This window comes from Sus scrofa, chromosome 6 (genome assembly GCF_054392235.1).
Source record: "Sus scrofa isolate SSC_HxYL_T2T_F1_AM1 chromosome 6, Sscrofa_HxYL_maternal_Yorkshire_Landrace_v2.0, whole genome shotgun sequence".
In the NCBI taxonomy this organism is placed as follows: Eukaryota; Metazoa; Chordata; class Mammalia; order Artiodactyla; family Suidae; genus Sus; species Sus scrofa.
Window position 1 is genome coordinate 29,692,724 of NC_139388.1, and position 12,736 is coordinate 29,705,459.

At 57.7% G+C, this 12,736-nt stretch overlaps 4 protein-coding genes across 14 annotated transcripts; 2 read left to right on the plus strand and 2 right to left on the minus strand.

Moving 5' to 3' along the window:
• Nucleotide 1: 1 nt before the first annotated feature.
• ACD (ACD shelterin complex subunit and telomerase recruitment factor) lies at nucleotides 2-2,705 on the minus strand. 2 transcript variants are annotated; one of them, XM_021094094.2, is made up of 12 exons: nucleotides 2,580-2,705; nucleotides 2,362-2,498; nucleotides 2,133-2,226; nucleotides 1,978-2,054; nucleotides 1,825-1,869; nucleotides 1,660-1,694; nucleotides 1,345-1,496; nucleotides 1,185-1,266; nucleotides 1,003-1,089; nucleotides 452-810; nucleotides 236-327; nucleotides 2-156 (listed from the first exon to the last, which is right to left on the minus strand). In XM_021094094.2, exons 1-12 carry the CDS (start codon nucleotides 2,676-2,678, stop codon nucleotides 78-80), a joined length of 1,338 nt encoding a protein of 445 aa, XP_020949753.1. In that variant the 5' UTR covers nucleotides 2,679-2,705; the 3' UTR covers nucleotides 2-77. The 2 variants fall into 2 exon arrangements, with proteins under 2 accessions (XP_020949753.1, XP_020949751.1); XM_021094092.2 differs by having other exon boundaries at nucleotides 1,170-1,266.
• A 685-nt stretch (nucleotides 2,706-3,390) lies between these two features.
• On the plus strand, nucleotides 3,391-5,267 carry PARD6A (par-6 family cell polarity regulator alpha). Of its 2 annotated transcripts, none has more exons than XM_021094099.2 (3): nucleotides 3,391-3,547; nucleotides 3,935-4,157; nucleotides 4,390-5,267. In XM_021094099.2, exons 1-3 carry the CDS (start codon nucleotides 3,485-3,487, stop codon nucleotides 5,136-5,138), a joined length of 1,035 nt encoding a protein of 344 aa, XP_020949758.1. In that variant the 5' UTR covers nucleotides 3,391-3,484; the 3' UTR covers nucleotides 5,139-5,267. The 2 variants fall into 2 exon arrangements, with proteins under 2 accessions (XP_020949758.1, XP_020949759.1); XM_021094100.2 differs by having other exon boundaries at nucleotides 4,393-5,267.
• On the minus strand, nucleotides 3,750-9,547 carry ENKD1 (enkurin domain containing 1). Of its 8 annotated transcripts, none has more exons than XR_014805782.1 (11): nucleotides 9,415-9,547; nucleotides 9,164-9,263; nucleotides 8,884-9,078; nucleotides 8,118-8,290; nucleotides 6,420-6,545; nucleotides 6,153-6,316; nucleotides 5,917-6,053; nucleotides 5,726-5,826; nucleotides 5,319-5,423; nucleotides 3,966-5,092; nucleotides 3,750-3,863 (listed from the first exon to the last, which is right to left on the minus strand). XR_014805782.1 is itself a non-coding variant. In XM_021094095.2 (8 exons), exons 2-8 carry the CDS (start codon nucleotides 9,246-9,248, stop codon nucleotides 5,666-5,668), a joined length of 1,041 nt encoding a protein of 346 aa, XP_020949754.1. In that variant the 5' UTR covers nucleotides 9,249-9,263; nucleotides 9,415-9,547; the 3' UTR covers nucleotides 5,461-5,665. The 8 variants fall into 8 exon arrangements, 2 of the variants coding, with proteins under 2 accessions (XP_020949754.1, XP_020949757.1); XR_014805783.1 differs by lacking the exon at nucleotides 3,750-3,863 and having other exon boundaries at nucleotides 3,966-4,138; nucleotides 4,555-5,092; XR_014805784.1 differs by lacking the exon at nucleotides 9,164-9,263.
• A 47-nt stretch (nucleotides 9,548-9,594) lies between these two features.
• Nucleotides 9,595-11,714, plus strand: C6H16orf86 (chromosome 6 C16orf86 homolog). Of its 2 annotated transcripts, none has more exons than XM_084960110.1 (4): nucleotides 9,595-9,868; nucleotides 10,080-10,309; nucleotides 10,831-11,048; nucleotides 11,152-11,714. In XM_084960110.1, the coding sequence occupies exons 1-4, from the start codon at nucleotides 9,764-9,766 to the stop codon at nucleotides 11,559-11,561; spliced, it is 963 nt and encodes a 320-aa protein (XP_084816236.1). In that variant the 5' UTR covers nucleotides 9,595-9,763; the 3' UTR covers nucleotides 11,562-11,714. The 2 variants fall into 2 exon arrangements, with proteins under 2 accessions (XP_084816236.1, XP_084816237.1); XM_084960111.1 differs by having other exon boundaries at nucleotides 9,614-9,868; nucleotides 11,125-11,561.
• Nucleotides 11,715-12,736: the final 1,022 nt, after the last annotated feature.

The window sequence follows — 12,736 nt, forward strand, 5'->3', positions numbered from 1 at the left end:
CCAGTGTGGAGCACTGTTTATCTACCCCCAAGCACAGACCTGTGCGTACACATCCTCCCACGTGTTCACAGGACCCCTCACACCTGGGTTAGTTCAGATTCCAGTTGTGGCTCCATCAAAAAGTGCAAGGCCCAGGCTACGAGCTGGGGAGGGAGCCTAGGAAGAGAACCATGGCTGTAGGTCAGTGGGCACTGGGATCGGGTAACCAAGGGCGGGGGCAGCCCCAGGCACTCACCTGACAGTTTGGACCTGGGCACAGAGGGAGGGACAGGGGGACTCGTACTCATACTGGAAGGTGGAACCATCACGATGCCTCTTTGGGGGGTCCTGAAGGAGTTACAGTGTCTGGAGAGAGGCCTAACCCCATCCAAGGCCACCCCCAGTCCCCATCCCAGCTGTGCCCAAGGCCCACCCCATTCTACCCTCTAGTCGTAGGGATGGCTATGCTCACCCACATAGGACTGGACTCCAGGGCTTCCTTGGTGGTTCTTGTCCTTGGGGAGCGATGCCAGGCCTTGGGAGGTAACTCTACCTTCTTGAACTCCAAGCTAGGTTTCTGGGCCTTGGTTACATGGGCCTGGTGTGGACTGGGGACATGGCCAAGGGGTGACAGATTTGGAGTGCAGCTCAGGAATGGGGAGTTGGGTACAGAGTCAGGGGGTAAGGGGCCAGGAGCTGAGCAGACGGCTGACAGGGGCTGGGAGCTGCCCTTAAGCACTGGGTCTGGAGCATCCAAGGGCAGGGCCGGCAGAAGGCTGATGCTGGCACCGCTTTCCTCTGACAACATGTGGCTGAGTAAGGCAGGGGTTCCTGAGGAGAAAGGGACTCACCATGGGCACAGCCCTCGCAGCTCACCCCAATTGAGTGACCTATGAGCTGAGGCAGGCCTGCAGGAACTGTGCTCACCCCCCACCCAGCTGTATACCCTTTCACAGCATCCTGTGCAGCCCTGTCACCTGATTGGTGGCTCACAGCGAAAGGAAGAGCTAAGCACCACCTTACCTGAGGAACAGGGTGAGGAAGGAGGAGAGGAGATCAGGGCCAGAGACAGGTCCTGCAGAGCTGGGTGTGGCGGGGGTAGCTCAGGGCCTGGGAGTCAGGGGAGGCTTATCAGCACTGTGGGCACTGGGCACAGGTACTCCGCTCTTGACCTCTCCAGTCCTGCTTACCCTGTGCCCTCTGACCTGGGCCCAGACAGCTCAGGATCCGCTGCTCATTCTCAGAGATGCGCAGCCACAGGCTGGGGATGGTGTACACAGCTTCTCCCTGTGGGATGTGAACTTTCAGTTTGGCCCTTGCCCAAGTCCCCACCCTGACACCTCCCAAGTGAAGCCCCAGACCGACCGTGGCCTTGCAGCGGGAGGCAGCCCAGCGGGTGAGGGGGGCTGCCGTGCAAGGGCCTGCCAGCATCAGACAGCTCTCAGCCAGTTGCACTAGTGCCCCACGATGCTCCTGGTCCTCCTCTACCTCATCCAGAAGTTGGGACAGTGAAATGCCTGGGGGCAGGGGACCAGGAGATGGGCTGAAACTCAAAGAGGAAGGGTAGGGTGGGAGATAAGAAGGAGGACTTATTAAGAAAGTAGGGTGTGTGTGTGTGTGTGATGACTGGAGAGATCACTCTACCAGGAGTTCGGGCAGCCCGCCAACCCCTATACATACCTGCACTGGGAGAGGTAGACTCTGAAAGGTGCTCCCTAGAGAAACACAGGAGACACCTGAGGCCTATCTGCACAAATCTGCCATCCCCTGACTGAGCAGGCTCAGTCAGAAAAGTGACCAAGCCCCGAATAAAAGCCGAACGGAAAAGCCCAACCCCAGACTCACTGCAAGCAGTCATAAAGCTTTTTCTGCACATCTGGATCCTGGTTGCTGGGAGAGGAGTGGTAGACAGTCAGTGTTACTAGGGGCCCAAGCCCTCACACCCCAAAAGCCAGGCCTGGGTGAGGAGAACAGGTGGAGGGTGGAGGCATCACTTACCAACCAATCACCTGTTCCCGGGGCTGCTCTGTGGGCAACAAGCTGAAGCGGTCCACCTGGAGGTAGAACTCTGCGGGCTGGAGTTCAGGGACAGGTCTCAGGAGTTGTTAGAAAGTCAGGCCCAGTAACCCACCCAGGCCAGGCTCACCACTCACCGCGCCTCCCTCGGCGACTTGGACGCGAACCCCGCAGTCCCGCAGCAGCAGCAGCCGACCTTCTGCCCCTTGAAAACCGAACTCCTTCTCCTCCCTGCGGCAGGGGACCCTCAGTGCCGAGCCTGCGTGAACACAGCCCAGCCCGCCTGGGGCCCGCCCACCTCCAGCTCAAACCTTGAGCTCTCCCGTTGGCCTCCACTATCTCCAAGCCCCGCGGAGCCCCTCTCACCAGTCCGAGGCGTTCAGGGCTTCTCGCGTCACCAGACATCGGATACTGTGGGTCCCATCGGACACAAGCAGCGCGGTGTCGACGTGAGACGTGTCGGAGGCGCGGGACGGGCCCGGGGTTTCGGCCTCCTGCAGTACCTGACCGCGGTGATAAAGCATCAAGCCCACCGCCCTGGGACCCCGCCCTCCGGGCCCTGAAAAAGGTAGCGGGGTTCTCACCTTGAGCAGCTGCCCCGCCCGCGGGCTTGAAAGTGCCTCTGACCCCAGAATTAGCTCTCGAATCCAGGGTCGCAGGACGAGGTTCCCCAAGCGGGCCATTCCCGCCGCGGCAGCCAGCGGATTACCTCTAGCCCGGATTTCCCGCTAGCGCCGCGGCCCCGCCTCTAGTCGGAAGAGGAAGTGCAGGAGCGCTGGGCGGAACCCGAAACCTAGGCCCTGCCCATGAGCATGCCCGCGCGTGCGCACATGCGCGTCCTAGTTGGGAGTTTGTGTGCACTCCCATTGAATCAAATGGCTGCTGACGTGCTTGCTCTTACTTGAGCAACTCTCCGAGCAACGGTCCGCGTTTGGGCCGTTCTTCAGAACTCCTGTGGCATTGAGCAGGAAGGCGCAAAGGCTGGCATGTATGGAGAGGGAGGAATCTAGGGCCTGAGGCTGCAGCCAAGGGTGGTCCGAGCGAGTTAGCTCGGAGTCACTTCAATGCCTGTGACCCCAAAGAACTCAGCAGATATTTATATTATGACCCAGTTCCCTCATCTACAACATACACAGCCTTGTAAGGCCAATGGAAATAACAGCGTACAGCGCTCAATAAATACCACTTCCCCAACTCTCCCCTCGGCTTGGCCAAGCCCCTCCCCCGAGGCTCCCGGGACTTGACGACCGTAACGTAGTGACGTAAGAGGACGTGAGACTCTCCACCCCTCCAGCTCCGTTTCCTAGGAAACGTGGACTCCGCGTTCCACTCTTCGTCGCTGCCCCCTTGACGTCACGGCCCGGATAGGAGGGCGGGGCGAGTGCTACCGCCAGGGGCGGGGCTGCGCGGGCCAGCCGGCCCCGCAGGCTGTGCACCTGCGCTTCGGCGGGCCGCCTAGGGCACCGTCCCTGGCCCTCCCGGTCCCACGATGGCCAGGCCGCAGAGGACTCCGGCACGCAGTCCTGACAGCATCGTCGAGGTGAAGAGCAAAGTAAGGACCCCTCCAGCCCCAGCTCTGGCTCCGGCCCTAGGCGCTTCCAACCCTCACTCTCCCCTCCCTGACTCCTTGGTCCCCACCACCTTTTTCTCTCCTCCATCCTCCACGTCCCATTCTCTGGTTTTCCTTTTCGCTTCCCCCCATCCCACCTCCTCCTTTCCACTGCCGGCTTCTAGAGTCCCTCTGGCCTGGGTACCTGGAGGGCGAGGAGAAGACCTTGGACAGCGTCCCTTGCACTGGAGCAGAGGTCTGGGTGCAAGTCTGCAGCTGTTGTGAAGCCCTGTCTTTCCCACCCCTACTACCCTCGGACCTGTGGTGAGAAAGGGCACGGACTCTGTCCTAACCCCTCCTCCTCCCCCGACCTCCTACCCCCGCCTCCAGTTTGATGCCGAGTTCCGACGCTTCGCGCTACCTCGCGCTTCGGTGAGCGGCTTCCAAGAGTTCTCTCGGTTGCTGCGTGCGGTACACCAGATCCCGGGCCTGGACGTGCTGCTTGGCTATACGGATGCTCACGGCGACCTACTGCCCCTCACCAACGACGACAGCCTGCACCGGGCCCTGGCCAGTGGGCCCCCGCCACTGAGACTGCTAGTGCAGAAGCGGGGTAAGGATGGGGTACAGGGGGCAGCCTCTGTGGGGTAGGGTGACAGGGCAGATCTCCAAGGGTTAGACCATGCCTAGGGTACCCAAACTTCACCCTCTGCAGTCCTTGCCCTTGGCCTGACCTCCAAGTGGCAGGAAATAACTACAGTGTGCCTTCCCCAGGCCTGGGCCTGATGGAAAAGGGCCTGAGTGGGACATTAGGGTCTCTGATTTCAGTGTCCCCTCTCCTGCAGCAGAAGCTGACTCCAGTGGCCTGGCCTTTGCCTCCAACTCCCTGCAGCGGCGCAAGAAAGGGCTCCTACTCCGGCCAGTGGCACCTCTGCGCACCCGGCCACCCCTGCTAATCAGCCTGCCCCAAGATTTCCGACAGGTTTCTTCAGTCATTGATGTGGACTTACTGCCTGAGACCCACCGACGGGTGCGGCTGCACAAGCATGGTTCTGACCGCCCCCTGGGTTTCTACATCCGAGATGGCATGAGCGTGCGCGTAGCTCCCCAGGGCCTGGAACGAGTTCCAGGCATCTTCATCTCCCGCCTGGTACGAGGGGGCCTGGCTGAGAGTACAGGGCTGCTGGCGGTTAGTGATGAGATCCTCGAGGTCAATGGCATTGAGGTAGCTGGAAAGACCTTGGACCAAGTGACGGACATGATGGTCGCCAACAGTCACAACCTCATTGTCACTGTCAAGCCAGCCAATCAGCGCAATAATGTGGTTCGTGGGACATCTGGGCGTCTGATGAGGCCTCCTTCTGCTGGGCCTGGTGAGCCTGATAGTGACGATGACAGCAGTGATCTGGTCACTGAGAACCGCCAGCCTCCTTGTTCCAATGGGCTGTCTCAGGGGCCTCCATGCTGGGACCTGCGCCCAAGCCGCCTACTTCCTGGTGCCCGCAGCTCTCTGCCCTCCCTGGACGATCAGGAGCAGGCCAGCTCTGGCTGGGGGAGTAGCATGAGAGGAGATGGCAATGGCTTCAGCCTCTGACAGGCAAGGATGCAGGCCCTTGCCCCTCCAGGCTGCTGGGACATGGCAGAGACTTCCCCAGTGGGTGTTTTTAGCTTGCTCATGGGGCTGAATCAGTCTGGGGAACATTAAAGGTTTTCTACAAATGCAGTCATGGTCCTTGTGTGTCCCAGCCCTAGCCTCCTCCCTGATCCCACAAACCTTGCCCTCTGCCCTGGACATGAGGCAGGAGTGGAGGAGTGATAAAAAACAGTAGAGAGGTCTTCCTATAGTCAAGCAGCAGGAGGACCACCAGGCTTGGCATTTCTAGGGTAAGAAAAGATCTTATGGAAACAAACCCCGCTGTGTACAAAAGGTTTAATTTTGACAAAGTGATTAAGAGGCTGAGATGGCCCTTCCACAGCCACCAGTGGCTGTGAAGAGTGCTCTGGGGATACTGCCCACCCCACTGCTCCTGTCTTGAGGGCCACTCTATTATTGGGCCCAATCCGGCCCTTTGCAATCATGTAGCAATCCTCCCCGAAACCCGCCTACAACCAGGAAAGGACTCAGGCATCCATCTTCACAAAGACCTTGGGGCGGGAAAAGATCTTGATGGCCTCCTCTACCTGCACCAGCTTCCGGTCCAGTTCAGCACGGTGGCTCTGGGCCCTCAGGGAATCTGCCCCAGCAGGCAACAGCACCAGCTCACGCAGCAGCTGGCTCTGGCCTACAGGGGCCCCAGGAACAGTAAGTGCTGGGCAGGGGTGCACTGTCCCCAGTGGGCTCCCCATCCAGCCCCCTTTGCCCATGTACTTACTCTGGAGCAGGTTGCTCAGTGTCTCCAGCCGCTGGTTCTCAGGCATGCGAGTGTGGCCAGGGGGCATGGCCGGGTCTGGCTGGCTGTGCTGACGGGCCTCAGCCTCCCGTCGCCACAGATCCCTGCGCTCCAACAAACTGCGATGCACAGAATCAGAATGGATCATCCCAGGGCAGGTGTTGGCTCCCACCCTCCCTAAGTGCCCCTGACCCTGGGTATTGGGCAGTAGAACCTACTAATGGGGCACGTGACCCTTCTGTGTGGCATTATAGTGCTCCTGGGCTTGCCGTTGCTGCTCCAGCACCTGTGACAGGACTTGGAGCGAGCGAGAATGCCGCCGGGGGGCCCTCTTGGCAGTGCGGGCATTGTGGGTAATGAAGTCCACACCTGGGCCTGGCCCCTGGAGGACATGGCAGGCGTGATGAGGCAGACAGCACTGTGTTGTGCCCTTGAACCTCCCCAGGCTCCCTGCCCCACCTCCCAGGCCCCAAACATCCTCTCACCTTAGCATTGGGACCTGGCGGGGTTAGCTGGGGACTGGGGACACGGGGTGGTGGGAGCCCAGGGCCACAGCGAGAGTGTGCCCGCAGGAAGTGGGCAGGCTCTGTCCCGGAAGCAGGGCCGGGCTCCTGGAGGCCAAGTCACAGCAGAGGGATCAGTCAGGCTGAGGTCAGGGTCTCAAGTCGTAAGACCAAGACTCTGTCCCTCCAGGCTCTTAGGATCTTTCACTATCACCAGCCCTAGAGGTCTGGCCTCCCTCCTCTTGAAGGAGCACTTCTCTCCATCAGCATTTAAACATGTGTGTTTTTCACATCTTTAAGAAAACAAATAATCTTCCTTTTACCTTAGTCCTGACTTCAGGTACTATTCTCTTGCCTTCCTAGCCAAGCTTTCTGGCTCTGTCCCCATTAAGGTCTCCGATGCCCGACCTCCAAGCCCTCAAATCTAAGGCCACTTCCCTGGTCTCATCGTCCTCAGCCTGATCCTCAATAACTCCTGGGTCTCACTCCTGAGATCCAGACCTGATTCTCCATCTGCTTCCTGGACACATTCCCACTCCCTGGGAGTCCCACAAATGCTTCAGCTTCAACACATCCACATATGACCTTAATGTCTTTTCTCTCAATCCTGCTTCTCCTTCTCAGGCCCCTGGATAAAGAAATGGTGGCATTATCTATCCAAGACACAATCCCACTACCATATATGCCCCTGCCCATACCCTTCCCACTGTCCCTAAAAATAACAGTTATAAGTGGATTATGTGGTTCCCCCGCCTTTTTTTTCTTTTTACAGCTGCACCTGTGGCATATGGAGGTTCCCAGGCTAGGCGTCGATTTGGAGCTGCAGCTGCAGGCCTATACCACAGCCATGGCAACGCCAGATCCAAGCTGCATCTGTGACCTACACAGTAGCTTGTGGCAATGCTGGATCCCTAACCCCCTGAGCAAGGCCAGGGATCAAACCTGCATCGTGGATACGGATACTATGTCGGATTCTTTTTTTTTTTTTTTTTTGGTCTTTTTTAGGGCCGCACCCGCGGCACATGGAGATTCCCAGGCTAGGGGTCAAATCGGAGCTGTAGCCACCGGCCTACACCACAGCACAGCAACAAGGGATCTGAGCTGCATCTACGACCTACACCACAGCTCACGGCAATGCCGCATCCTTAACCCACTGATCAAGGCCAGAGATAGAACCCGCAACCTCATGGTTCCTAGTCGGATTCGTTAACCACTGCACCATGACGGGAACTCCTATGTCGGATTCTTAACCCAATGAGCCACAATGGGAACTCCTATGTGGCCCTTTATGATGTGGGTCCAGCTGACTTCTTGGCCTAACCTCATGTTCTTCCCTCACAGTGCACTGAACACAGCATCCCCACTGGCCACACTCCCTCTGGTCTTAGGACTTCTATCCATGAGGCTCCATCTCTATAGAATGTTCTCTTCCATTCTCCCCTTGTCTAATTCCTACTTGCTCCTCAGAAGAATCATAACTTTTTCAGAAGTCATGACTTCTGAAAAAAACAAAACAAAACAAAAAAACCCAGCCCCGCCCTGCAGCAAAACCAGCTGTCTCCTAGTCCCCTGTCACCTTAGTCCCTTGGGATTTTCCTCCCTCCTCAGAACTCAGGTCAGAGTATAACTGCCTGTTGGCCAATAAGATGGGCAATACTTCTAGCTCCTTGGGGTAGGTACCTGCAGCCGGGCCTTGACACGGGACTCCACTTTGTCATACTTGGGTGAGCGCCACAGAGCCTTCAGGGGCCTAGGCTGGCCCTGCTCCCGGGTGCGCTCCTGCTCACGGAAGCGCCTCTGGATCTCCCTGATCCGCCTCAGGTTCTCCTGCTCGTGGTCTTTAGGGTCCTTCCCTGGAGAAAAGATGGTGCCAGGCTCTGCCCTACCTACAGCCAATGCAATCCACTCACACCAGTTGACTCACAGGTCCACACACTGCCTCCCACAGAAAGACCTTCCTGATGTCTCCATTTAAGTTAGATTCTCTATACATACTCCACCTCATCTCCCTGTTCCCTTCCTCACATGGTAATTATCTTCGTCCATCCCTGACCATTTTCTACATTTTCATTGTCAAGTATACCATTAATCATCTTGCACATCATATGCATCTCCTCACTTGTTTATTGTCTCCCACCTTGATTCAATGATGCTCTTCTTTAACCTTGTTTTCTTAGAAACTTTAAGGTCTGGTGCACAGTAGACGCTCAACAAAAATATTTCATTTAGGCCTGAATTCATGAAGGTGCGCTACAGGTTTCTGGGGAATACCTCATTTGATCCTCTCCCGTGAGGAAGTAGTGCATTTCCGCCTCCTTCTATAACTGGGGAAACTGACAGGCAGAGAGGCAAAGCCTGAGCCCTGATCAGGGAAGGAGAAGCAGCTGCTTTTGACCTCAGCTGTGACCTCAAACTCACCTAGAGGTCCCTTCTGCCCAGAACTTACGCTTGGGAGAGGCCCCTGGGCCTAGGGAGATACCCTCGAGCTGCAGCAGCATGCCACTCACGCCGCGCCGGCCACGCTCCAGAATTTCTCGGGCTCCGGGACCCATGCGGGGGCCGCTGGGAGGGGTGACTTCTAGGTCTGGGTTCCAGGTTAGCAGGTCCAACTTCAGCGCGTTTCCCTCAAGGCGCCCTTGGGCTGAGAGGCCAGACGGGGCGGAGTGCAGGGCTCAGTGATAGAGCTGAGCCCGACCCTCGCCAGGCTGCGGCACTCCTCCACTCACCCGAGGCCGGCCGCCGGTAGTAGTCAGGGCAGAGCGTAGGGTCTGGGGGGATAGGCCCCGAGATGCCGGACGGACCCTCACACATGCCGCCGTCGTCGCCCTGCAACCGCGCACGTATCTCCGGCTGGGGAACCCCTTTCTCAGCCCTGTGCTTCCTCCCTGGACCCGGGCCCTGACTCCGGCTGTGCCCTCCATTCCCGGCCCCCGCCCCGCCTCCCGACCCCGGCCTGCGCAGGACACCCCCTACTCACAAAATCACTTCCCAGCGGGGTTAGCGGCCCCTCTTCCGCAACACCCGGGCGGGGGCTCACCCAAGCAGTTTTACCGCCCTCAGCTGCCACCCGATGGGTTTGCTGTTGCCAGGTAACGGTGGTTTCCTTCCCTGAGGTCAGGGGCCAATGCCCCCTGGCGCAAAGCCTTCTGGGGCTTGTAGTTCCAGCTGAGCGTGGGGCAGAACGGCTGCCAGTTGCTCTTCTCAACCCAGCTCTTCTCTGAGATCAGCTCTGAGTCTGCCAGTCTGACTCCCTCGGGGCCCGCCTTCCACCTCCCACCCACCCCACCTTCCAAGCAACCGTCGAGGATGCTCTGATCCCCTGAGCAATGGCTTCAGCAGGGGATGAGAGGCGGCCAGGGACCCAGGAAAAGACGGCTGTGGGGCTGGCACAGCTCACTGAGGTGCCCACTGGCTACGCTCAGAATTCTGAGGTGACCATTAGGCTGTGTAGCCCTCAAACACTTGGGCACAGCGCTTTAGGAGACCAACTCTGTGCAACGACCCCCTCCCTAATTGCCAGGACAGGCTCCATAGCCTGGGAAGGGCATGGGATGGTGCCCTCATCTGTGTTTGATGTTTAATGACTGATCCCTTTACCCTTTGCCTGGTCGTGGTGACCAATTACCTATGTGTCACTTCTAGTGTCCAGTGATGGGAGACCAGTGCCTGGAGCCAGCCCTTGTGGCCTGCCAGACCCAGGGTGAAGACAAGTGTCCAACAGGAGCAGTCTCAGAGCCAGAGCTCCTGGAGGAAAGACTCAAGATGGAGGAAAAGAGGCTCAAGCCAGTAGCAGAGGCACTAGAGGAGAGAGGCCCCAGGCCTATAACCTCCATTGTGAAGCCCAATCATGGTCCGAAGAGGAAGCCTGTCAAGTGAGGGGACCTTCAGAAGGAAGGAGCTGCAGGGCTGGGGGTGGGAGGTGGAGAGTGAAGGTGGCTATCACCCTAGTAAGATTCCTAATCATTAAGTTCCCGTGTGGCACAGCAGCTTAAGGATCTGGTGTTGCTGCAGCTGTGGATCAGGCTGCAGCTGCAGCATAAGTTCAATCCTTTGCTTGGGAGTTTCCACATGCTGTGGTTGCAGGAAAAAAAAAATCCTCAATTGGGCATTCCTGTAGTGTGCTTCCTTATCCATCCCTGGCCACCACCATCACTCCTCACCTCTGCTGTCCCTCAAGTGCCCTGATGAAGGGATCATCCAGAGAGGGAGTCTCAAGGCCTTGGAGGGGACTGAGCTCACATGAGCTTTTGGCCCCTTTCAGCCCAGGGCCTTACTGGCCAGGAAAGGGACAAGAATCTAGGCCTGGGGTGATAGGCAGGAAGGGCTATTTCTTAGGCTCAGGGGGCAAGAGCTAAGCCTGAAGGCTGACTCCTCAGGTCTCCTTGTCCCCCAGTCTCCCAGGATCCAGCCACCAAGCCCATCTTAGGGCTGAAGCTGAGCTGCCACAAGGGCTGCTGCTGCAGAAGGAGGAGCTGGAAAATAGCCAGAGTGAGCCCTCACCGTCTGCCAAACAGCACAAAAAAGCCAAGAAGCGCAAGAGTCTAGGGACCCCAGTGCTCCCAGTGGTAGCCAGCACAGTGTCTGTGCCTTCAGAGACCTTGGGGCTGGAGCGTGAGTGGCAGTCCCTGGGCCTTCCCTTTTCCACCTGCCTGCTGGACCCCTGACATGGTACGGCTTGATGCTCCAGCCCCTGCCCTGCTCTGGGTCCTTGCAGGAAAGGCCCAGCGCCTGCGGCCCCTGTACCAGTACATCAACTATTGCAACCCTGAGCTGAACCAGGCAGGGGAAGGGGACAGGGAGGCTGAGGCTGAGGTGGAGCCTGAGGTGGAGCTGACCCTGGTCCCCGAGGAGGCAGGTGTGGAGCAACTGCAGGCCTTGCTGCCCATGGCAGGTGAGCTGGGCCCAGGCCTCACTTTGCCCTGCCCCAATATGTTTGTGTGCCCTGCTCACCCTCTGGTTCCCCTGGGAGAGGAAGCTGGAGAGGAGTCTGGTGGTTTGCCCAGCTTGGGGGTCAGCAGTCATCTCAAAGCTGAGGTAGACAAGTCAACTCATGTGGACATCAACAAGATGCTAAGTGTCTGCGCTGCCCCACTAGTACCCCCACTCTCTCCTCAGTACAAGTGAATGTCCTGCCCCAGTGGTAGCTCCCTTCCTCTCAAGCCTGAACCAGAGCAGCAGCTTATGGGCCTAGGCCCTTAGGTGGAGGGGGGCATTTGGCTCCTGCCCCCACCAGTGACGTTGGATATGCTACAAATAAACCTTTTTCGTTTTCTCAGACTGTGACTCCCCAGCTGAGATGCCTGAAGAGGGAGAGGATGGGAAGAAGGGTGGAGGACTCCCCAGTGCAGTCAACTTGACAGAAACAGAGATTCCTGGGCACTGCCCTAGACCTAAATGTATCACATTCTGCAGGGGTTCAGGTTAGGGGCTTGATTCTGTGCATTTAAAGCCTCTTTAGATGAACCAGACAAGATAACAGTGGGGTTGGAGAGGGAGGTGGTAAGGAAGAACTTGGGGCAGAGAAAGGAAAGGGACTGTCATGGGAAGCAAGCGCTTGGCTTTGCTTCCTGTCTTCAGGGAAGGGGCTGGCACTGTCTGACCTTGGGGACCAGCACTTGAGATCCTCCCCTGAGGTGGCAGAGTTCATTTGCCCATCCGAAGAGTGACAGCTCGGGAATGCTTCCCATTTGCTGGCAGATCATAACTGGACCAGATGTTGCCCCCAGAGTGGCCCCTGGTGACAGAGGTACTGATGCCTTTTCCTGGCAGGCAGTGGGTGGTGGAGGTGGACATTCTTTCTGGAGCCCTGTGTCTTGCCCTCAGGGGTCTCCAGTGCTGGCCGTTTTTGGAAACCACCCCCCCTTGCCTGCCGCCTCCTGGTCCTCTTGCATGTCCCTCACACACCTTAAACACACGTAATTCCAAATTACATGAATTTCTCCTCCTTCCAACCTGCTTTTCCTCCAGTATCTCATCTATACAATTGTTCAAGCCAAAATCTCCGTGTCACTCCGATGCCATCCTGCGTTTGGCTGACTCCTACCAGCTAATCAGACATCATGGCAGGTGAATCTACCCTCTCAGTCCAAGATCCCTTGAACCCCAGTCAGCCTCCTTGCCTGGGACACTCTCATCTCCAGGTGAGAGCTCACTAGTCTCCCTGCTGGGGGTCCCTTGCCCCACCAACCTGATGATTCTGCTACATACACATCTGAACCCCTGAGGGTGTTGCTCCCCCTCTAGCACCCTGTTCCTCTTGCCCCAGCTGCCTTAAAACTCTTTAGTGGCTTCCTGTAATT